Raw genomic sequence first — 23,053 nt, 5'->3', positions numbered from 1 at the left:
AGGGGAGGTACCACAATTGGTTAGGAAATTTTTTTAGAGTTGTTGTACTCAAAAGTCGAGAGTTCGATTTCCTCTCACGACTTCGTAGCTTTTACGAAGGTTTCCGAAAAAGATAATAGAACTATAGAAGGAATGACGACGAATAGAAGTACGACAATTGTTGTGAAAAGAAAATGTTAGTAGACATGGCTCACCCCCGTCTCTCTTCTCCTGTGTATTGTTGAATTAGCAGCAGCAATATTTATAAGATTGTTTTTTAGATCATGAATACAATGTTATAATGTTCTGTCATACATAACTTGGACCAGGTGCATGCAAATTAATCTAACTTCAATTTGCTCATTATATGTGATGCATTTTCCTGTATTTGTCAAAGTCAAGTGCAAAATAAATATTATAAAGCAAATATATAATTAATTAAACTTAACAAAATAATAACAAAAAACTCAATTGAACTAAAAATGAAAATTGTGTATGGAATTCATTTTGCTTTAAAAACCTACAATATTTTCTTTTTACAATTCCTATTTTTTTATTTTATAAAATTGCAGATAGATACATTGCATGTAAATGTGCAGGAGAGAGGGAGAGAGGAAGAGATGAATTTCTCATGATCCATCATGCATATATTACTTATTCATTGTTTTAAATACTCTTCGAAGTATATAGACAACACTAATGTTGTACATAGAAACAAGTAAAAATTAGCAAATAAGTATATCTATATATATTCTAATAGAAAATCTACTAAAAATATATCTCCAACAATTATATTAATTACTTTGTGTGCACTCATATATTTTGAAATGATAAATCAGAGAAAATCAATTAACTAAAATTTAAATATATTTAAATGGATTAGTTATTTCCAAAATCAAAATGAATATGCAATTATTTATTACAGCCATAAATTGAGATCAGTTTTTTTTTATTTGTCTATTATATATTATATTCCAATAAGTGCAAACCTTTTTTTTTCGAAAATAGTTAATTCTTAAATTAAGATAAAAATAAAAAATGGAAAAAAAAAGATTACTTACCATATTTTATTTTTAAATAAAAAAAGAAAAAAATGTTTGTTTTTTCATAAGAAAAGATAATTTATTCCCTTAAAAATAAAAAAAGAGATTAAATATCATTAATCTGTATTAGCTTGGCCCCATTTTACGTTGTGATTTTATTTTTTTTATTTAATCGTAACCTCCACATGTATAGATAATACTATCTGGTTTGTTTATTTTGTTATATTTTATTTACGATTTTATTTTATAGATATTTAACTACCAAAAGTGTATAAATATATTCCGATGTAGACCTAAATAGAGCTTATAATTTGTTTTAGATTTTTTCAGTAAGGATATTATTTTATTATTCAATTTTAGACTTTTAGTGCATGTTTATTTTGTTTTTCAATTTTGGTGTTCAAACTAAATTACTGTATACATTTTTGCAGAATTTTAGTGCATTTTTATTTTTACAAAAAAATATTTTGCTTGACATGTTCTTGTTGAATAATCGTACAATTAAATTCAATATATTTATTTTATTTTATTTTGGCAAACATCAAATCCAGAAATCTTCTAAGATACAATCTATATCAGTTGCTAAATCTAAATTTTCGAGTGTTATTCTTTACATTAGGTATAATTGGATGAGTAATAATTTATGTTTTAATCATATGAAAAATTAATAGAGATGCCTGTTATAAACAACAAGGTGGCTCTCTAATTATTGATAGTTTTTTTTTCCGAAATTTTTAAATTTGATATTAAAAAATAAAAGATAAATCAAATAATCACGAATTTTTGAAAATTTGATATTTGGTACGGCCCCAACTTAACGTTGCTGATAACATCGCTGCAAATTTTTTGTGGGTCCCATTACTTTCTAGCCAATCAAGGATCCCCTTTTGAACTTGAAAGTCAAAGATGGAGCAAAAAAAAAAAAAAATACAGAGAAATATATGTCTGCCATTTAAGATGGCGTACACCAAATTGGTGTCTGTTATTTGTAGTTGCAGCTGTATTAATTATGTATTTTTTATAAATGTGTGGTTATTTGGTTTATTTTTTTCAATGTCAAATTTTTAAAAAATAGGTTATTATGGACATTAATTATGTAATTTTTATAAATTTGTGGTTATTTGATTTATTCTTTTTCAATGTCAAATTAAAAAAAAAATCGGTTATTATGAACATGATCAAAATTTCATGTAAACCATAGGTTGAAATGCACCCATCCTATAATTGAAGGCCTAAATTATAATCCTTCACCAGATATTTGTCCATCACTCGATTTCTTTCCCTACCAAAATTGAAGGCCTAAATTATAACAAAACAATATGTTGTTACAAAACTAAGTAATAGCCTGGTTATGGTCATGGGCTTTAAGCCCAAACAATGTTTCTATTCGGGCCCAAATTGATGTCATTGGAAATACCTCTCCAGTTGGAAACTTCTACCAGCAAGCCACACTAATTTGGGTGCATTTCAATTTGGAATTGGGAAGAAGAATTCAGAAATAATCAGAGAAAAACTTTTGTGCTGAGGCTCTGAGATGCCGAGAATTCCACGAATCAAGTTCCCCCAGAGGCATCCGCCTAAATCCTCAGGTCTTGAACAATCTCGCGATCCCTTTTCTTTTCTTTTTACTTTGGTTAAATAGATCAATTTGGGGTTCTTTTCTTAATTTTGTTGTTTGTTACTTTTTGTCAGAAGCTCCTCCGACATCTGATCAGCACTTGTCCGTGCCACAGTTGGGTTAGTGCATTTCTGACATTTATGCTGTGTTTTCTTTTAAGTTAGTTCTGAAATTTATGTTTTATTTGCTTAAAATTGTGATTAAACCTCTCAAAGAAAGATAGGAGAGAAGGAAATAAGAAAACAGTGACAGATTAAATTCTTTTATTGTGAATCAGTCTCAAATTTTACTCTCTATGCTAGCATACATTTTTTTTCCACCGAGCAGTAATTGGATTTCAATGTTGGGTTTAGTTTTGTACTAGAAACATAAAAAAACGAACGTACAACATGAAAACAATTTACAATAGAAAACTATGTTTTTTCATATTTGCGAGAACACAAAAAAATTAAAAATCTGTGCATTGTTGGGGTGAGTTATTGACAGTTTGATTCATTTCTTCAAAGTAATAAATTTGGTTGCAAATGTACATATTTATAGAGTTATATTTGAAGCTATGTAATAGGACTATAGCCGAGCTTGTTTTCTATTCTTCTAGATCCCTTTATTACACCAACACAATCCCTACTGAATTTGTGAATAGGGGCTTTTTTTAATTTCTACATCTTATATTGGGGTTCTTGTACATAATAGAATCTCGGGCCATTTTTCTATTTTGAGTACTTAAGTGTTTCTTTGTGAGATCAGTGTTTTGTTTTCTCATTTATTTTTTTATTTTTTATTTTTAACTCTTAATATTTATTTATAGCCAAGTCACAGCCAAAGGAACCAGCAACTAAAACTGGAGAGGGACCGAGTTACCGGTTTAGATCTGACGTACCAGCCCCTCCATCTAATACTGCTCTAGGTGGAAAGGCTTCGCTTCTACCAAAGCGTACCCCTCTTTCTGAAGAAGAGATCGAAGCTATAATGGTAACTCTTACAGTTTCATTAAAAAATTCTATCTTATTCTGGACCTGCATTGGCATAATGTAGTGCAAAGGTTGTTATTTAGATTTTGTATCAAATATGTGCGGTCATATGCTGACAAATCTATGGATATGAAACCAACTTGTGCAAAATTGGTTGGCTCCTGGTGTTGAGTTTAATATAGTTTGTATAAGTACGTTCTGTGGAGGAAGGTATTGGTATTAAATGAACAAATAAAACATAATTTGTACCCATGTAAGAAAAGAAAACCTTAAATTCCACATGTATCATGAAACAAGAAAATATACGCATTCATTTTGAGCTTGAGAAATGTACTCTTAGCTTCTTCAAGAAAACACCCATCATGCCAATTTCTCAATTTGTCCCGGTCTTTTTAAATGCGGACACATATGCGTATGTTGTCTGCTGCCGCGCTCAAAATGTCATGCAATCACATATATATGCGTATGCATAATACTACATGCGGAGCCGTCCTTGTGGACGCATATGCAGATACCTAGGAGTTGATTAGGGTTCTGTTAGGGGCACCCCATTCTGTGCACCTAGAATTGTCTCCATAACTTCAAAAATTCATATAAATTCACCCCTTTTGAGTTTTTAGGGTTTATTTATATCAAAATTCATGATTTTTTATGTAGAATTTTATCATGAATTTTATTCCATGAAAATCATTGTCCATTATTAGTGACTTTCAAGAAATTGGAATTTTAGGGTATTATTCTCACCCAATTTCCAAGGAATTAATATGGTAAATTCCTTACACATATTCTCAAACTATTTAGGGTTCAACAACAGTTCATTTTAAAATCCATCCGCATATGCTATCTTTTGTATGCATGAACAAAACCGCATTTTAAAACATCAATTTGTCCCATATCTATTTGGAGATGACAAATTAGAAAGAAGTGTGGGCATATTCAGGGTGTAAAAAGAGAAGACATATTTGTGGTACCTTTTTTTTTCATTGTTTTTGTAGGGGAGTTCATGATCTTTTTCTTGGTTTGCTGGGAGAATTGAAATTGTTACCTCCTCTATTTTGAAGTTATTATTGTACATATAATGCCAATAGACCATCAATTATGGCCCAGAAGGAGGATTTTGGGTTTCAAGTTCAGCTAGAAAAAACTAATTTCAAGAAAAGCAAAAGGATTGACAAAATCCTGATGATATTGCTGCATCTAGGTTGAATATTTGTGCTGATATACCAACGTCATACTGAAAACCAGTGTGGAAATCTTTTCTGTAAGCTAACAAAGACATAATATATGTTTTTTCTCTTGGCAGTTGGGTGGATGCCTCTAACTGGTGGTTTGAAGATTTTGTATGCTTGATCAATTGAATAAGATGTAGCTCAGATAATTTTTCATCTTAAAGTTGATATTATATATGATGTCTTTGACCAGATTTTGATCAATGAGCTGAGGTGTAAGCAACTCAGTAGAGGTTATCTGATTACACTCTTTCTTGTTGATATTTCCCAATACTATTATTATTATTATTATTTTTCCAAATGGATGACTTCTCTCTGAGTGAGCGTTGTGGTTTCAAAAGAGCTATAGTTATACTTTTGTGTGGACATAGTTTTTTTTTTTTTTGACAATATTTAACTTATCCATTGGGGTGCAGTGCAGCACATAGCGATGTGCAATGGTTGTTATGCTGCAGCATGGGTTGTGGATGGGTGCAGACATGGTCACATTTGTGTTTTGAAGGAGTACACAAAATAGTTATGGTGCTGTTAATCTGGTAGGGTACCAGTTTGGACCTCTAATACAATTATACCGGCACATAACTAGTACAAGTCTAGTGGGTAGCTGGTTTCTCTACCATATCTGTGTTGTCCAGCCTGTGACGTGGAATTCCAGCTATCCCTCTTTTCCCTGTTTTTTTTTTGGGTGTGTACCAGTCATTGGTACCGTCTCGTTTAGTAGTTTGTACTGTGTTTCATTACTAAAATTCTGCTGTAGCAAAGGTTGTAAAAGCCGACTATTTGTTTAAATGAGAAAAAGAAAGAAAAAAAAACAAATGAAGATAAGTGCATGATTTCACTGGTTCAAAATGTGTTTTATTTCATCTAGAATTTTTTTCTTTCGGTCTCTGGTTTTGGACTGAGGATCTCGTAATTTTATTTAAGGATGATGTTGGCCATTCCCTGATTTCATTTTCATTTATGTTTCCTTTTCTACCAGAGGTCAGTAAGTGATTACTTACTGGCAAAATATTGTTAACTAAAAAGAAAAAAAAATCATCATATGAATTACATGAAAACAAAATATAATGAAACAAATCAATAGACAACTTCAAACATAATCTCTTAGCTTTTATAGTGTCATCCTCTACTTAAAAAAAGTGTCATACCAAATTTTCTTACAACACTAGTCATATATAGCATGACAAAAACATGAGCAGATGGTCAGCAAACTCAATATTATCATATGCTTTTTCATTGGCCTTTCATTTTGCTGTCATAGTTGTCATTATGCACAACTATAATATACGATCTCAACTGTTAGATTCAAATTACACAAATACCAAATTCCCTCTTAAAGTACCACATTGTACTTTGATACGTTTGATTTGAATTGACTGGTCTATATCGTGTGCATTACAATCATGCAATTTTAGGTATTTTTTTTGTAGGTATATTGTGTAAGATTATTCATGGAATGGAAGCACTTGTCCCTTGTACCTGCCATCCTTTTGTCGTTTACACTTGTATAATTATATTCCCTTTTTGTTTCAACGCTTTCAAGGAAAAAAACACGGTCATCGAGCCACCTATGTATAACATATTTCCACAAGTATTCTTGATAATGGATATGCAAGGAAAGATAACATGTTAATTTGACGAGGACGGCTCAAATGTACATTAATTGTCTTCATGTTCCAATCATATCTTACATCATTAATTTCGATTTCAAAGTCCAAATAGACGATTCAAACCGCTCAACATAATATCACATTAAAATTTGCTTGGAGACCAAATTTTATACTTATTAAATTTTTTTTTACTTTTTATTTTTAAAATAGGTAAAAAATTATTGTTTTTCAAAAAAATTATAACCATCTAAAAATTGCCTCCTCGATCAGACGGTCCGATCAAAAACCCAAAATTGGATTACTTTAGGGGATCCGGACCAAGCAAAGAGGGTAATAGAAGGAAACACGAATAGAAGCACGAAAATTGTCGCGGTCCTCTCTGCCGTATGAATTCAGATCTCCAAGTACCTAAGGTGCAATTATTAAGTCTGAACAAATTCTTTTAACCTGATACGAATCTCAAAACGAAACACTACAGTTTTTATAGACATCGGATTGAGTTTAACTCATCTGGAATTAATTTGAACCGTTCATTTATATAGATTGCAGCTCAGCTATCAGGGGATACGGCCTCTTGCCGTATATATCCTGTCTTTGTTTAATACAGCGGGTGCAATATTTAACTGATTGAACCGAAAAATAATTTTTGGTGCATGAATACAATGTTTTAATGTTCTGTTACACATCTATAAGTTGATGCAAATTAATATAACATTACTCATTATATGATGTTTTTTCTTTATTGGTAAAAAATAAGTGCAAATTAAATGTAATAAAGCTAGGAGAAATTACGTAAGAACATAAGAACATAAGAACAAAAAATGCATGTGCCATAAGGCCTATAACCCAGCTCTTTATGGTGAGAGCTTAACCTAAATTTTCAATTAATTCATCTTGACTTAGTTGAAATCTTTGATGTTCATTTATGTTAATTTTTTTTACAGCTATTTATATAATTATGCTTGCCTACCCTTGATTGAATTTCTAGTCTCGCCACTGCCTGTTACTCACATGATACATAGACAACTTAATAAAAAAAAGCTATTGCAAATTTATCACTATTCTTATTACTCTAATGCAGTAAAATCCTTTCTTATATAGTGCGATATTAAGTAGTCACTATTCTTATGCAGTAAAATCCTTTCTTATATAGACAATTAGAGTAATAAGAATAGTGATAAATTTGCAGCAGCTTTTTTTTTATTAAGTTGTCACTATTCTTATTACTATTCTTATCACTATTAAGTGCGATATTAAGTGAGATATTAAGAATAGTTTGTCGGTGAAATTTTGCTAGTAATATTAAAAAATTATCGAAATTTTCTAGTATAAGAAATTTTCTCTTATCTCGGACCAAATCATTCCTTCTTCGTTGGTTCTTTGGTCATCTGATTGTTTGTCAGTGAAATTCTAAAATTGACAATTATCTATCCGCCAATTAAAACTCATCACGACCAAAGAATCAACGAAGAAGAAGAAACAACTAAAAAGAGTGAAATCCAAGCAGTAGTAGCGACAAATCTCTTGCTCTAAAATTTCCCACTAAAACCTTTTCTTTCTTTAGATTCGATGAATCTCTCCCGTGTTGAGGCCATGTCTTGCTCCAGTTCTTCCTCTCCATTTTCTTTGAGGGGCTTCTCTTTCTCCTCATCAAATAAACCAAAGCTTAGGTGCGTCTTCAGACAGCCAAGAAAGCAGTTCAAAATAACTTGCTTAAGGCTAAGTGTAGAAGAAATCTATGGGCTTCTTCACAACAAGGTAATCATCTTTATCTAAGATGTACGGTTGATATTTTTGTTAATTTCCTAGTAATATGAACTTTTGTGAAGGTTTTAGTGGCAGCTACTCTAGCATCAGCAATTGGGCAATTATCGAAGCCCTTTACTTCAGCAGCCTCCAATGGAAAAGGGATTGATTGGAGAGATGCAATTCGCTCTGGTGGGATGCCTTCAACCCATGCAGCTGTAAGATCTTTTGTCTAATTCTCAAATTTGGATACTGGTAACCTGGTATCCGTATTGTACCAGTCAGATAGAATTTTAGAATGGTCCCCCTTTTGGTTGTGTTTAACAACTGAATTGGTGTTAAAATTTACTAGTGGTAACTGGTAAGGATTGGTACAAACATATTGGTACCGGACATGTACATAAATGGGGTCGTAGAGCTCTGGCGTTCCATTAATAGAGTGATATAATTTTGAATTTTGATAACAATTTTATTTCCTTTTTTCTAATACGCAGAGTGTTGTGGCCGCTTCTACTACTCTTGGTTTAGAAAGGTTAGCTTTCAGCTCTTTCTTATCTCAACACATAGATTGACAGAATTGAACTTTTGGTCCCTGAAATCTGGTAAATAAGTTTCTGAACTTAACTTCTATTCAGATTGGGTCCTTGTAGGCTTGAACTATTTTGGTAACTATTGTAGGTATTCCATTTGTACCTTAGTATGATGATGAGGCATTTTTTTTTTGTGAGGGACTTGGTTTATGTAGTTGACAGATGAGATGGGTGGTGCCAGCGGGCCCAACATTCTCTCAAAGTCTTTGTTCAAATGGCTGCTATTACAATTGACTTGTGATATGGCCTTTCTCTTTTCCTAATTCCTTTCATCTCTATCTCTTTCTCTGTCTCTCTCAATCATGATCAGAGTTGGGAAATGAGAAAGAATGAAAGTCAGATATGAATGTAGCAGCCATTAGCAACAGTATTGGTCTGGAGCAATAATTGATGGTCGCATCAAGATAATTTGCAGCCAAAAATAGGCAACCAAATTCAGCAAGCTGAGAACTTTAGGGAACCATTTCGAACAAAATAAAAATTTGAGTATGAATGTGAACTTCATTGCACCTAAATCTTGTTGAACTGATAATTCTATGGGCAGCCTGTATTATTTATACTCTCTCCCTCTCATATCTGTCTCAAAGCAACTTTGAAATCCATTAATGTGGGTGGTTTGTCATGTCATTTCACATTGATGTTCAGTGTTATATCTAATACAGAAACAACAACAACAACAAATCCTTTAGTCCCAAACAAGTTGGGGTAGGCTAGAAATGAAACCCAACCGGTCGTAAGGGTTTCATTTCCATAAAAATGTTGTATTTTACGTTGTCTCGCCACGCCTATCACAACCCTACTCTTTTTTCCTGGCTTGGGACAGCTGCACAGGCGGAGTTTCAGTGTTGTATCTAATATGGTAACATTTACTATCCGTTATATAATAATAGTAATATGAATGTAAATTAGAATGCAGGGGATTTTCTGATGCTATTTTCGGCATGTCTGTCGTCTTTGCTGCTCTTGTAATGTATGATGCTCAGGTATATTTTTTAAATCATTATACAGTACTGCCCTCATTTCCCAGTATTTTATTTTTTCCAAAACCCACCTCCGAAATATCTAAACCATTAGCAGATGTCCAGCTTTTAATTTTTGACAAAAGATACTATCCCAAATCAGTTTTCCGATAATACCAGTACAACTTGGCCAATTTTTTCTGGAAATGAGTGGTGCTTTCATTTAATTAATCTACTTTTCTCAGGAAAGAAACAAAGTTAATAATAGGAAGTAATATCTCTATATCGTTACTGTTTGCAACAATTTATGTCTAATGAGACTTTATAATAATGTTCGTGTGTGTGTGGGGTGGGATTGTTGGTTTGGGGGGGGGGGGGGGGGGGGGGGGGGGGCAAAATCCCGCACAATACTCTTTGTGGGGGTTTCCTAACCTTATTTAACTAATCGGTTTTGATATGTGAACTGATAGATTTGTGTAACCTTACTAATTCATTTTCTGCCATAAATTAATTACAGGGAGTGAGAAAAGAAGTAGGGAACCATGCACAGGCTCTAAATAAGATAATAGCCCTCCAAGAAGGGAGCTCTGTCCGTTGTTTGGTCAAAACTGGAATTCACAACAATATTAATTCTGAGTTAGAGATTTCAAAATTGTTTCCATTAAATCAAAATTCAGCTGCTGGCACCAGCACTCTCACTGCCAAACAGCTGGGCACTACAAGTAGTCTGGAAACAGCTTCAACCGACCCATTAGAAATGCCTGCACTGAACTGTGAGCCCTTAAGTGAATCAGTTGGTCACACTAGGGTTCAGGTGTTAGTTGGTGCATTTTTAGGCTTTGTTACAAGTTTAATTATTGATACTGTCTTATGACAGAAATCATCTCTTTTTTTCAGTCAGAAATGCATAGGAATCAAGTATGTAATTTGTTATTCAACCTGGGCCCTGATATGTGCTCTTAAAGTTACGCAGATTAAATCATTTTGTGCTGCATAATCAAATGAGGTTCCATAAGTTTTACATTTTATTCAATCATCACTTTGCGATTCTGTTTGCTCAATTGTTCAATTTTTTACTGTTTTTTTTTTCCTCTCGTCTCATTTAACAACAAAAAGGACAATTACAGGTAATAATATTGATTAAGTTCATCATGCAACCTCATTTGCAGTTGTGATTATTAGAGAGAACCATTACATGTAAGAAATCCTTTTTTTCCCCTAAAATTAATTATCTTTCCCCTTCCATTTCCCTTTGCACAAAACCCCTAGCCGAGAAATTGATTTCCAGGAAAAGCATAAATTGATTTCCTGTGAGGTACTTGTTTTGAAGCTTTACTGTTTGATTTGTATCATACAAGTCTTTTCAATGTTGCTGATATTGTGTTGTTCTGATCAGGAGAACATACATTTGTCGCAATAATTTTCTTGCCTATTGGATACTGGCAACAAGTATTCTTCTACCTGCAAGAAATGGACATCAGGTTTTACTTGAAAAACAGTTAGATGGGCTATTTGAAACTCATTTTAAATAATAGAGCATATAAGTTACCTGATCTGAAGAAAGGGAAGCCAAATTTTGTATCCAAATTGATTCAGCTTCTTCAGTGAATGCTTGCATCCAAATTGTGCTTCAAAGCTATAAAAAGATGGTAGTACTATAAGAGAGAAAATTAAAAACAAAAGATGGTAGTGCTAACGAAAGAATAACACTAATCCGGAGTATGATATTTCATGTTTGACATGTCAAACGAAACACTCTCTTGAGTTAGTGGCTATTTCACTAACCTAACAAAATGTTGAGTTAGCGATTGGAAGGTTACTCGAGTTAGTGGCTATTCTCCTGACCTCGTGTTTCATCCAAATCCTGTAAAAGAAACTTGCACTGGTACGTTTGAATGCACTAGATAATAGCTAGAATAGCTACTGTTGAGAATAGTAGATTAAGAATGGCTATAATAGCTACTATTTAAGAATAACGTTAACTCAAAGCTATTCGGAATGTTGTTTGAATTGAACATTTAGAATAGCGAGAACATCGATTGAACATTTGAGATAGTACGTTTACTATTCCAACTTTTTGTAGGAATAGCGAGAACAGTGAGAATAGCGCTATTCTCGCTGTTCCTGAATATATTTGGATGGATCGGAACAGCATTATTCTCATTGTTCTCGCTATTCTTGCTATTCTCGCTACATCCAAACTCACCTCATATATGTTGTATATTGTAAAAGGACTTCTTGAGTAGCTTCTGAATTTTTGAGTGTTTTAAAGAAATAAAAAGCCTTTCGTTTTTTTTTTCCTGATAATGGCGATGGCATTTTTTATGCCTTTACTCACTACAAGATATATAGTTGGTTTCAGTTTCCTAATAGTTCAAAAAGATAATGGTACTTTGACCTTTGCAATAATAAACAACCTAGCTTTTTAATGTAATTCCTCACAGAAAATAATCAAAGGCGGTTCTAGTGTACTTCCAATTATTATACATCTATTGATATTTAAAAAAAAATGATGTTTAATTTAAAAAAACTAAATTGTAGGTGTGTTTTATATTTTATATAGTATGAAGTTTGGATCAATTTGAAAACCATTTAAGCTTTCATCAAACCTTTTTTTTTTATGTTATAATTTCAATGACTTTACGATGAATGAACAATCAAATTCTAAATACACTCTTCTGAATAATTAAGAACACATCTACAATTTTAATTCTAAATTTGACAGAAAATTAAAAAAATCAAATTAATATTGTAAAACATATGGATGTACAATAGAACTAAACGAAAACGAAAACAAATTTAGGGTGTTAATCATGCAACGTTTTAGGTCTCCGCAAGTAGACAGTTATTTAAGGTTGCATTATCCTGCATTATATTTGACTATGCTTTTAGATTTTCATAATTTGATTAATATTCTATTAAGTATTTGAATAATTATTTCAATCCCCACACTCCAGTACCCCCATTGTACCCCCATCTCTTAAACATATTTTAACTTTCCATAAACTAACTTAACTAACTAATTTATTCAAAACACTAGTATAAATACTTGGAAGATAATAAATTAATACTTGCAAATTAAGATATTAATATTTGCAAATTAAGATATTAATACTTGCAAATTAAGATATTAATACTTGCATGTCTAACTTGATATAACTATATGGAGGGACCACTCAAACTACATGGGGAGAAGAATCATACACATTTTTAGAGGTGAGTTTTATTTTTTATTTTTTTCAATATCTTCCACATTTCTCACGTTCTATGAGGAATTTTGCAAATCTAAAACCACAAATGTATTCTACGCAATTTTATCTTTCAAATGAGATCCATGATGACGTACTTTCGGATTCATCGTCACACAAGTATTTATACCTCATTGTGCAAGTATTTATACCGCATCATACAAGTATTTATACCTATACTTATAAGTATTTATCCCCAATCGTGGACCCCGCATCTCCGCATCACATTTCCCTAATTGTCCCTGCGTCAACCTTTCTCTAACAAAAATAGTTGACCACATAGTTATAAATACTTCAGTGCATAGATATAAATACTTGTAATACTTGATATTAATATTTTTAAATGTCAGCAGTGTCATATGTGAAAAATACTAGGTATAAATACTTAAATGACGAGGTATAAATACTTGTATGATGACGAACCCGAAAGTATGTCATCATGGATCTCATTTGAAAGATAAAATTGTGTAGAAGACGTTCGTGGTTTTAGATTCGCAAAATTTCTTATAGATCATGAGAAATGTGGACAATATTGAACAAATAAAATTGGGGGTACAATGGGGGGATGAGAGTGCGGGTACTCATATCATCTCCCTAAGTATTTTTTGAAGCATACAGTTCCGATTGAGTTTTAATTTCCGCATTTAAACTTTCGCAAATCTAGTTCATATTGATGTAAACTCTTAATCAGTAGAACTTTAATTCAATCTTGTCCCGACAACCGAATAATCCTACAAAATTGAGATTGTTAAATAATTTAACGGCTATTTTAATAATAATAATAATATATTAATATTAGATATCTGCCTCCATTTTTTTTTTTTGCCAAAATTATGTGCCTCTATTTTAATAGTACGTACATATTCTGAGAATTTAATGGGCCTAAATCAGTGAGAGAAGCCGAGGCACTATATCGGCCCGATAATTAATTATCATACCTTCTAATATTAGTTCAGCAGAAAAATTCCGCATTGCAGTTTAATCATCCTCTCTGATTCCTTATCAGAAGCATCGTACACCTAATGCTTCTCTCCTTTGTGACAAACAAATCCATCCATCGCCTCTGTCAATTATCTTTCTCTTCCTCATTATCCCTCACAAATCAAGCACTCGACCTTGCATCTGCTGCTCAATCTTCTTTTTCTTACACACAGTCAATTCCAACGCCTTCTCCTGTAACAAGCAACTGCACAGACTACCAATACTATATTTCCTTTCTCCAATTGTGTGTGACCCAAAAGGCACTTAAAGCCGGTAAACAACTCCATGCCCGTTTAGTCCTTTCAGGTCTAGGTTTCAACACTGCATTAGCCACAAAGCTCGTCAATTTATATTGTTCCTGCAATTGTCTGCCTCATGCCCACAACCTGTTCGACAAAATTTCTAAGAGAAATGTTTTCCTATGGAATATACTTATCCGGGCCTATGCATGGAACGGGCCTTATGAAACGGCAATTTTACTGTACTACCAAATGCTTGATCATGGTATTGAGCCCGATAATTTTACATTTCCATTTGTACTTAAAGCATGCTCTGCTCTGTCAGATATTGGGACTGGCCGAGAGGTTCACAAACTGGTTTTATATACAAGATGGTGTTCTGATGTGTACGTTGGTGCCGGTCTCATTGACATGTATTCAAAATGCGGCTGTGTGAATGAGGCATGCCAGGTGTTCAATAAAATTCTTGACAGAGATGTGGTGCTTTGGAATTCAATGATTGCAACATATTCACAAAATGGACATCCGAGGAATGCGCTTATGTTGTTCCGTGATATGGTTTATAATAAAGTACAGCCCACAATTGCGACTCTAGTAACTGTTATATCAGCTTTGGCTGAGGCTGCAGCTTTGCCTAGGGGTAGAGAGATTCATGGTTTTGCATTGCGGTATGGTTTTGGGGCAGTTGATAAGTTCAAAACAGCCCTCATGGATATGTATGCAAAGAGTGGCCGGGTCCATGTTGCACGCAAATTGTTTGATCAATTGCTTAATAGAGAGCTGGCTTCCTGGAATGCCATGATCTGTGGCTATGGAATGCATGGCCATGCACATGAGGCAATTTTGTTGTTTGATATAATGAGGAAAGAGGGGAAAATTCCACCAAATCACATAACATTTGTCGGTGTTTTATCAGCATGCAACCATGGTGGGTTAATGAAAGAAGGAGAACATTTCTTTCACTTAATGGTGAATGAATACTCCATTGAACCAACACTTCAGCATTACACGTGTCTAATAAATCTTTTGGGCCATTCTCAGAGATTAGGTGAAGCTTATGGGCTAATACAAAACATGCCCATGAAACCCGATTCAGGTGTTTGGGGTGCATTACTCAACGGTTGTAAAGTACATAGAAATGTTGAATTAGGTGAATTGGCATTGCAAAAGTTGATTGAATTGGAACCAACTGATGCTGGAAATTACGTTCTTTTATCCAATATATATGCCCAATCTGGTAAATGGAGAGAAGCTGCAACAGTTAGAAAACAGATGAAAAAAAGAGGCTTGAAAAAGGTTATAGCTTCTAGCTGGATAGAAATTAAAGGAATAACACATGCATTTCTATCAGGAGACACTTCTCATCCTTTCTTAAAGGATATATACAAAGAATTAGAACGATTAGAAGGGTTCATGAAAGAAAACGGGTATGTCCCTAATACCAACCCAGTGTACCACGATGTAGGGGATGATGAGAAATGCAACATGGTAAGGGCCCATAGTGAGAGGTTGGCAATTGCTTATGGCATCATAAGCACGCCACCTGGCACAAGGCTACTGGTGACGAAAAACCTCAGGGTGTGTGAGGATTGCCATGTGGCAATCAAGCTCATTTCAAGGATTGTAGACCGGGAGATTGTAGTGAGGGATGTGAACCGATACCATTGCTTTGTGAATGGAAATTGTTCATGTGGGGATTACTGGTAGTGTGTTCTAATGACTTTCATATTATTTGAAATAAAAAAAAAGCCGTTCTTATCTAGTTTGCATTCTGTTAATTTTTTTTTTTTGAAATAATAGGGAATAATTGAGTAGTGATGGTTGTCATGTGGCTTATTTGACGATGATATTAAATGCCTTCAGTACGGTGCAATTCCCAAAATATTAAACAGTGTTTAAAAAGAAGTAGATAGAGCAATTTTTGAGCGAAGAACAAAATAGATCAGTTCATTTCTCATTAGCTTAACTAATTGCTTCATACAAGAAGCTTGTACTACCACTTCATAACAAAAATCAACAAAAAAATAAAGTAGTCTCTAGAAATTGCTTTATCTAAAAACACGACAATATGGTCCATGTAATGCACTTATATACATTTAAGAGCCCCATGCAAAAACCATCTAGAGATTGCCTTCTAAAAATTCTAATTCTCAATCGATCACTTAGCAAACTTGAAGAGTTCGTTAGCATCACAACCAAGATATTGCAAAGGAAACCTCTGAGCCGATGAACCGATACTACTATCCATGACTTGTGATTGCGGATTAAATACCTTTCCTTGGAACAATTGATCTAAGTTTTGGTGAGATGCAAGAAGCTTGTCCAAAATGGACCAATCAGTCACAAATTTCTCATGCGAGATAATGTCACTAACCCCAAGATTGCTTGATGTGAGTTTCATGAGGTTGTGCGAACAGTCTAGGTCATGAGAATTCACTGAAACTTGGGCTGGTACGAAAGGATTGAGAGAAGGGCCTGCGGCTTCGGTACATAGCAATTGAGGAAGTTGCATCGATGGGTCGAAGGAAAAGTTGTTGCATTGCATGGGGTAGTGGACTAGCTTTTGGTCTGGCAATGTAGGCCCGCCTTGTCTGAACTGGTGGAGCTCATCCTCTTCTTCTACTATGGTGACTTCTGGTGGCATGTCAATGCTCCTTTGGAAATTCTTCTTTTTGAAAACTCGGCATACAACCCATCCTTCTTCCTGCATTGCACGTTGGATGAGGCTTGTTATATATTTAACCAAGAGATCGAAACAAAAATGACACTCTTTTTAATATTATAAGGATTAATTAAGAGAACATGTTGTAACTAGCTTGGGAAATTAATTATATGATCGGTTGAGACATTCAATTTTAATATCAAGAGTTACTTTAAATAACTAGCTATGAAAAGTAAATTACTTACTTATGCTTGTATATAATATATATAATGGTAGACAATAAACAATATAATTATTTCTTTGATAATGACAAAAAAATATGAAGATAATCTTTTTCAATTAGATATTCTAACTATTGTAATGTATTAGCAATAACTATTATTGTTTCTTTTTTGTTTAGTTGTGAAGTAGTCTTACTCCTTGGTTTCACAATGATGTATTCAAAAGGGGAAAGAGCAAGAAGTAAACTATACTTTGTATATTTAATCATAAATAATAGAAAATAACAAATGAAAAAGGATAATTACTGCATATGGATTACCTGAGCTTCCGTGTTTTCATCGTCAAGACGGTATTCGTGCATGATCCAATCAGTTTTTTTCCCATGAGGAGCTCTACCAGTGTAGAAAACAAGGGTTTTCCTCATGCCGATCCTCGTAGAGTTGCCAATGTAGATTGCTTTGTCTCTTCCAGTAGCTTTCCAAAAGCCAGCAGTTGTCGCACGGTTTGTTCGTGTACCGGTTGGGTATTTCTTGTCCTTGTGGCTAAAGAAATACCACTCATTTTGTGGCCCTGATCCAATTCTGCACTTATCTGCATGCAATAATGTGAATAGGATCAAGTTAATAATTAATCTATAATCTCTTGTTCTGTATGTAGTAGGTTACATATGAAAGGTCTCAATTTCAAAAGGAGAAAAATGATATCATCCACGAGGGGTTTCATACATTAAAAATGATTGTATTAAGCTAGAGAGAGGGAGCAACCATGCATGTAAGACATTGTTCCTTTTTTTTTTCCCCTTTGTTACTGTGACATTTAGCATGCCATGATCTACAATAAAAAAGTTAAAAATAAATAAATATTTAACTAACCTTTTAGATCCCAAGGTTCCAGTTTGTTGAGGTCAATTTCTCTGATGACATCAAGATCTATGGCCTCATAAGCCACCTTCTTCCTCAAGTAGTAATAGAGCAGCTCTTCATCGGTTGGGTGGAAGCGAAAGCCCGGTGGGACTGAGATAGGTGTGTTGCTTTGTAACATCTTTCTTTAACCTAAGAACCCAAAGAAAGTCAGTATTTGTTCAGAAATAGTTTTTCAAAGAGTAGAGAAATCAATTTTGTGTTTGTAGAACTGCATTAGCTATATATTACAGCATGAATAATCCTTTCCCAAGCAATGATGCTTATAAATCAGTAAGTGTAATCATATCTTTATTCATTGTTATGTATACAGATGAAAGAATAAAAAAAAAAGAAAAAAAGAACTTGACATTTAGAAACAGCAACACTGAATTGGAATCGGATAAATACCCCATAGTGGTTAAACTTGAAAGAGAATACATGGAAGTGTTCTTCTAAATCTGTTAACATATGGCTCTAGGGTTTGAAAAAGAATGCATCTTACTGTATATATATTTATTTCTATCTTCAAAAACATGGAATGAAAAGAAGAAGAAGAAGAAGAAGCTCAGACCTTGGAAATGGAAGCAAATCAAACTCTTTCTCTCTGTCTTTCTAGATGGCAAGAAGATGAGGACAAGCAAGAAAGCCAAGAGATGTTGATACAAGATGTTGGCTGGAAAGAAGAAGTTGGATTATAAGGAAAGAGGTGCTAGGTTAAGGATAATAAAAATTCTATTCAACCCAGTAATAAAACCCTACACCATAATATAATAATATGATAGGTGCAGATTCTAGGGTTCCAGTCAAGCATACAAGGAATTTGGACTATAGTGAAAAGTCCAAAGAGAGGCGAGGGGGTTGTCTGTAAAATAGGAGACCTGCCATAATATCGCCTTATAAAGAGCAAAGAGGTGTCTACATCCTGGAATAAAAAGTGATCAATCATGCATAGTCAGAGAAGGATTGGGATAAGAGAATGAGGGAATAATATCGATCACACCTCATTCCATTATTCTCATACCCGGATCTCTATGACAGATCTCTTCTATTCTCCTTCTATTCTCTGAAACTGCAATTTTTTTATGCAGAATTAATACTTTGTTTATTTTATTCTTCTCATATTCAGGTCTGGACTTCAATTAATCAAATTCTGTTTACTTCTCCTTCCCCTAGGAAGGTGCCTTGTGAAATGCCAAATTTGCCCACAAGGGTCTTGTTAGACTTTCTCAGTATTTACTCGTTTATTCAAAAATACACACTGACCATTTTGCCCCTGATTTGTTTTCAACCAAACTGGTCTCGTTGGTTCAGTTTTAGATTAAGCCGACTGTAGGCCAGCTAGTTATTGGCAATGGACAGCTATAATAATAGACATAATCGGCCCCATAAATTAAATAAAATTAAATAAAGGAAAATAAAAATAGTAGAAATATTTCAGAAAAAGCTATAATATAGTATTTTTAAGTTCTCATCATTATTGCATGCCATCAAAAAGCTCGTAGCTCGTGGTCTGATTGTGATTCACATCTAACTTGCTCACTAACAGTTCGCTCATTACTAGACCAAGTTGTTAACAAGCCAGCTCGCCACTAGTTCAGTTTAGAATTAACGAGTTCAAGTTGGGCCTAGCTTGCTCGTTAGCTCACGAACTAGCTCAGTTAGACATCAATTTGTGAATTTATATGAATTTGTGTACATTTTATACTGTCTAGCTCGGTTCAGCTTGGTTTAGCTCGATCTAAAAATTTTGTAGAATTTATTTTATTCTTAAAATAAGATCCACCCAAACTCAGCGAGCTAGCTCATCAGCTTGTGAGTTAGTTCGGACTGACTTGTTACGATTTCAAGCTAAAGTTTTAGCTCGGATACCCTAAGTCAAGCTCGCTTGGCTGTAGCTCGATCCAAAATTAACAAGCTGAGCTAGGATCTAACTTGGACCAAGCCAGCTGGTTGCCACCCTACCATCAACCATCCAAATCAGTGATGCATATTAGTGAATCCGGCAAAAGTGATATCTATCTAATTATTCAAGAGCTCTCGTGAAATTAATTTGTGTATATATATATATATGTTAACTGCACTAGCTGAAATTAATTTGTATATATATATATATGTTAACTGCACTAGCTGGATAAGCGCGCATAAACTAATAATGTTACAAACATGCATATAGTAACAGAAGGATTTTGGTTGCTTTAGATTAATATTGATACTTAATTGGTCGGCATATCTTTAATTAATTTCATCAATCATTTTCAAATATATCTGTAATTATGTTGACCATTCTGTTTGACAATGATTGACCATTAATATTTGAACACGATGTGATCAACCAATTCGATCATTGTGTTTTTGATCATAGCTGGATTTCAAAAAAAAAAGTGTTTAGAAGAATTTAATGATGGTGATGATTTATTTTAACGGCTTAGCGTTAAATGCCCGTAAAACTAGATTCTGACATTTTCTATACCATATATATTTATTTAGTTTTACAACTCCAAATAATAAATAATACATCGAGTCTACACTTAATAACATACCATATATAACACAATATAAATAAACTAACAATATAATACAACATATAAACTTGTACATAAATAAGGACTACATGCAGTTATGTTGTGATGTAAATTGTTGTCGTTGAATTCGGTGATCATTTTATTTTACATTTATTTATAGTTTGTAATATGTAAATCATTATTTAGTGATCATATTATTTGTTGTTGAATGATGATTTACATATAGTGAAATTAATGTGTAGTAATGATGATGATTGCAAATTATGGTTCAACAAAATATTCGAGTTCTCTCATGCAGTCATACATTAATAGTATTACTAAACCCCGCACAACAACAAAATAGACATTTTTCGTGAGAGAAAAAACAAATTTATAACAATACTCCGTCGCAAAAAGTACCGTTACGAATAGAAAAAACACGTTTATGACGGTATTCCGTCACGAAAAGTCACTTTTTATTTTCGTGAAAAGTGCCAGTCTTTTATAGTGGCGGTAATTAGAGGATGGAGATATATATGTCAAGGCTCTCTTTAAACAAAACTTAGTTTTTTTATTATTAATAATAGTAATATTGATACTAATACTGTTGTTATTTCTGCTAATATTTTATTATTATTATTGTCGCTACATTGTAGTAGCTGTAGTTAACTCATTATAATTTCATTATTGTTTAAAATTTCCATAGGAGAAAAATCCGTCTTCCTTGAAAAGCAAATAGGGCCATTTGAAGGGGAAAAACAACTAAAAAAGAGCCAAAGTAATAAACAGGTAAAGAAAGAACAACTTTATTATTATTTTTTTGATTAATAAGAAAGAACAATTGAGCACACGTGAAAGGAAAGCGACAGAGAAGAGAAGAGGCTCAGACAGACATAGAAGCAGGAAGTCCGTAAGAGGAACGACGCACGGGACTGGTTGCACGTGCAGAGGTGATGCAACTCTCTCACTGAGTCACTGTCCATTAGCTATTCTCTGCCTCGCTCTCAATTTCTCATTTCTCACTATCTATCTACAATTTAAAATTAGTAAGTTCATATCCTCTGCTCTCAGGTAACAGAATATTTCTGTTTAGATCCAGATCGTCCGATCAGAATTTGACCTAGGGCGCGGATCCATAATTTTAATCAGAGGAGACACAAAAATATCAAATCGGATTTAAATCCGTTAACTAATTAGATACTCGATAAAAAACAATGCTTTAACTTTTTACTTCAAGAAATTTATTTTAATTTTAACCTGAATTACAAATCAAACATTTAGAGAAAAACAATTTTTTTTTTTTCTGGAATGACAAAGTCGATCAAAACATCTAGATCTCCACTAAAACTCGAAATTCAGGGGAGCAGCTGCCCCCCTCTGGATGTACATGGGTCTGCCCCTGATCCGACCAATCCAATTCAAGATAGAATGCACAGGACCCCTTTAATATTCGTGCTGATTCTGATTGAACAGTTGAATCTAAACGGAAATATTCTGTTACCTTCGGTGATATGAATTCAAAATTAGCTCCGCTCCCTTGGTTCCTGGGTACTTGCCTCGGTCTTCTCCATGCTGGATTTAAATAATTGAACAAATTGGTATGGAGGGTTCATCCTGTTGCTATGCTATAAATTAAGTATGCTTAAGCCCACTACTCTTATGGAGTATTTTATGTCATGTATTATATTAAATAATTAAGCAATTCCCTTGTTGAAGGGATTCTCACGCTATCTTCCACCGCCCGGTCAAACACGCTGCACGCTTATTTTTAGTTTTTTTTTTTATGATTTATGATTTTTTTTTCTTGTTTTTATATAACAGGTGAAGGAATAGGGATCAGGTAGCTTTAAGTTTTTTTTTTTTTTTTTCCTCTGCATCTAGCTAGCTAGTAACTGTTACGGTTAATGTACTTCACAGGGTTTTTATCTCATCGAACGATTATGTTTGACTTGGGCATCTTACTTATAAAATTTAATTACTCTTTTCAGGATTAATTGTGTGAAGATAATTAAAAGGCTTCTATTTTTATTAATATACCAGTGATTTAATAGAAGATAATTTGCTTATCAGAGGGCGTGCGGTCTGTGCATGGTGCATGCAAGGAGTATATATGCAAATGAGGGTGTGGGTATGTGGGTGTGTGTATTCTAATGTTTGACTTAAATTGCTCAATAAAATTTTATCTTTATAATTTTTTTTAAATGACTCATTATATATGCAAATGAGGGTTATAATTAAAAAATAAAATGAGGAGGGTTTAAATGGCTCTATTTTTTTTTTATCTACATCATACACTTTTAATTTTCTAATAACAATAACAATAATTTTATATTTTAAAATAAAACTATTAGATGTAATAATCTATTACATATTCTCTACATGCACATAAACAATTATCATTGTTCTCTTTTGACTTTATAGGAATCAATAAGTTAAAAATTCAATGTCCATAATTTATCCACATCAGTGTATATTTTGCAAGCTATTAGTACTAATTGAAATAAAATTAGGGTAAATTTCGCTGTAGGTCACTAAACTTTGTTATTTGTCACG

General features: G+C 33.4%; 3 protein-coding genes, 2 long non-coding RNA genes and 1 pseudogene across 6 annotated transcripts; 4 read left to right on the top strand and 2 right to left on the bottom strand.

Moving 5' to 3' along the window:
• Positions 1-2,460: 2,460 nt before the first annotated feature.
• Positions 2,461-5,122, top strand: LOC144571663 (uncharacterized). Its single transcript, XM_078321012.1, has 4 exons — positions 2,461-2,611; positions 2,715-2,759; positions 3,449-3,612; positions 4,915-5,122. The coding sequence occupies exons 1-4, from the start codon at positions 2,557-2,559 to the stop codon at positions 4,930-4,932; spliced, it is 282 nt and encodes a 93-aa protein (XP_078177138.1). The 5' UTR covers positions 2,461-2,556; the 3' UTR covers positions 4,933-5,122.
• Positions 2,760-3,436, bottom strand: LOC144571665 (uncharacterized). The gene is made up of 2 exons (XR_013517552.1): positions 3,252-3,436; positions 2,760-3,138 (listed from the first exon to the last, which is right to left on the bottom strand). It is a non-coding gene; the product is annotated as an uncharacterized LOC144571665 (long non-coding RNA).
• Positions 5,123-7,895: 2,773 nt separating the features above from the next.
• On the top strand, positions 7,896-10,778 carry LOC144571615 (Acid phosphatase/vanadium-dependent haloperoxidase-related protein). Its single transcript, XM_078320965.1, has 5 exons — positions 7,896-8,208; positions 8,280-8,414; positions 8,691-8,728; positions 9,703-9,769; positions 10,263-10,778. Exons 1-5 carry the CDS (start codon positions 8,020-8,022, stop codon positions 10,617-10,619), a joined length of 786 nt encoding a protein of 261 aa, XP_078177091.1. The 5' UTR covers positions 7,896-8,019; the 3' UTR covers positions 10,620-10,778.
• Positions 10,779-10,873: 95 nt separating this feature from the next.
• Positions 10,874-11,278, top strand: LOC144571373 (uncharacterized). Its single transcript, XR_013517500.1, has 3 exons — positions 10,874-10,942; positions 11,020-11,060; positions 11,142-11,278. It is a non-coding gene; the product is annotated as an uncharacterized LOC144571373 (long non-coding RNA).
• A 2,644-nt stretch (positions 11,279-13,922) lies between these two features.
• On the top strand, positions 13,923-15,964 carry LOC144571613 (pentatricopeptide repeat-containing protein At4g21065 pseudogene; annotated as a pseudogene). The gene has a single exon (XR_013517541.1). The product of XR_013517541.1 is annotated as a pentatricopeptide repeat-containing protein At4g21065 pseudogene (transcript).
• A 167-nt stretch (positions 15,965-16,131) lies between these two features.
• LOC144571614 (NAC domain-containing protein 76-like) lies at positions 16,132-18,756 on the bottom strand. The gene is made up of 4 exons (XM_078320964.1): positions 18,571-18,756; positions 17,970-18,149; positions 17,417-17,688; positions 16,132-16,917 (listed from the first exon to the last, which is right to left on the bottom strand). The coding sequence occupies exons 2-4, from the start codon at positions 18,136-18,138 to the stop codon at positions 16,372-16,374; spliced, it is 987 nt and encodes a 328-aa protein (XP_078177090.1). The 5' UTR covers positions 18,139-18,149; positions 18,571-18,756; the 3' UTR covers positions 16,132-16,371.
• Positions 18,757-23,053: the final 4,297 nt, after the last annotated feature.

Source organism: Carex rostrata, chromosome 19, assembly GCF_964058835.1.
Source record: "Carex rostrata chromosome 19, lpCarRost1.2, whole genome shotgun sequence".
NCBI lineage: Eukaryota > Viridiplantae > Streptophyta > Magnoliopsida > Poales > Cyperaceae > Carex > Carex rostrata.
The sequence above is the reverse complement of the archived record's forward strand: the minus strand, read 5'-3'. Positions and strand labels throughout refer to the sequence as shown.

What these genes read in the sequence shown, in the direction of transcription:
- LOC144571663 (XM_078321012.1), top strand. Translation starts at nt 2,557, where the DNA reads ATGCCGAGAATTCCACGAATCAAGTTCCCCCAGAGGCATCCGCCTAAA. An exon ending in GCATCCGCCTAAATCCTCAG is followed by an intron (nt 2,612 to 2,714) that starts GTCTTGAACAAT and finishes ACTTTTTGTCAG; the next exon opens with AAGCTCCTCCGACATCTGAT. An exon ending in CTTGTCCGTGCCACAGTTGG is followed by an intron (nt 2,760 to 3,448) that starts GTTAGTGCATTT and finishes ATTTATTTATAG; the next exon opens with CCAAGTCACAGCCAAAGGAA.
- LOC144571615 (XM_078320965.1), top strand. Translation starts at nt 8,020, where the DNA reads ATGAATCTCTCCCGTGTTGAGGCCATGTCTTGCTCCAGTTCTTCCTCT. An exon ending in ATGGGCTTCTTCACAACAAG is followed by an intron (nt 8,209 to 8,279) that starts GTAATCATCTTT and finishes ACTTTTGTGAAG; the next exon opens with GTTTTAGTGGCAGCTACTCT. An exon ending in TGCCTTCAACCCATGCAGCT is followed by an intron (nt 8,415 to 8,690) that starts GTAAGATCTTTT and finishes TCTAATACGCAG; the next exon opens with AGTGTTGTGGCCGCTTCTAC.
- LOC144571614 (XM_078320964.1), bottom strand. Translation starts at nt 18,138, where the DNA reads ATGTTACAAAGCAACACACCTATCTCAGTCCCACCGGGCTTTCGCTTC. An exon ending in GGAACCTTGGGATCTAAAAG is followed by an intron (nt 17,689 to 17,969) that starts GTTAGTTAAATA and finishes TATTGCATGCAG; the next exon opens with ATAAGTGCAGAATTGGATCA. An exon ending in ATGAAAACACGGAAGCTCAG is followed by an intron (nt 16,918 to 17,416) that starts GTAATCCATATG and finishes CGTGCAATGCAG; the next exon opens with GAAGAAGGATGGGTTGTATG.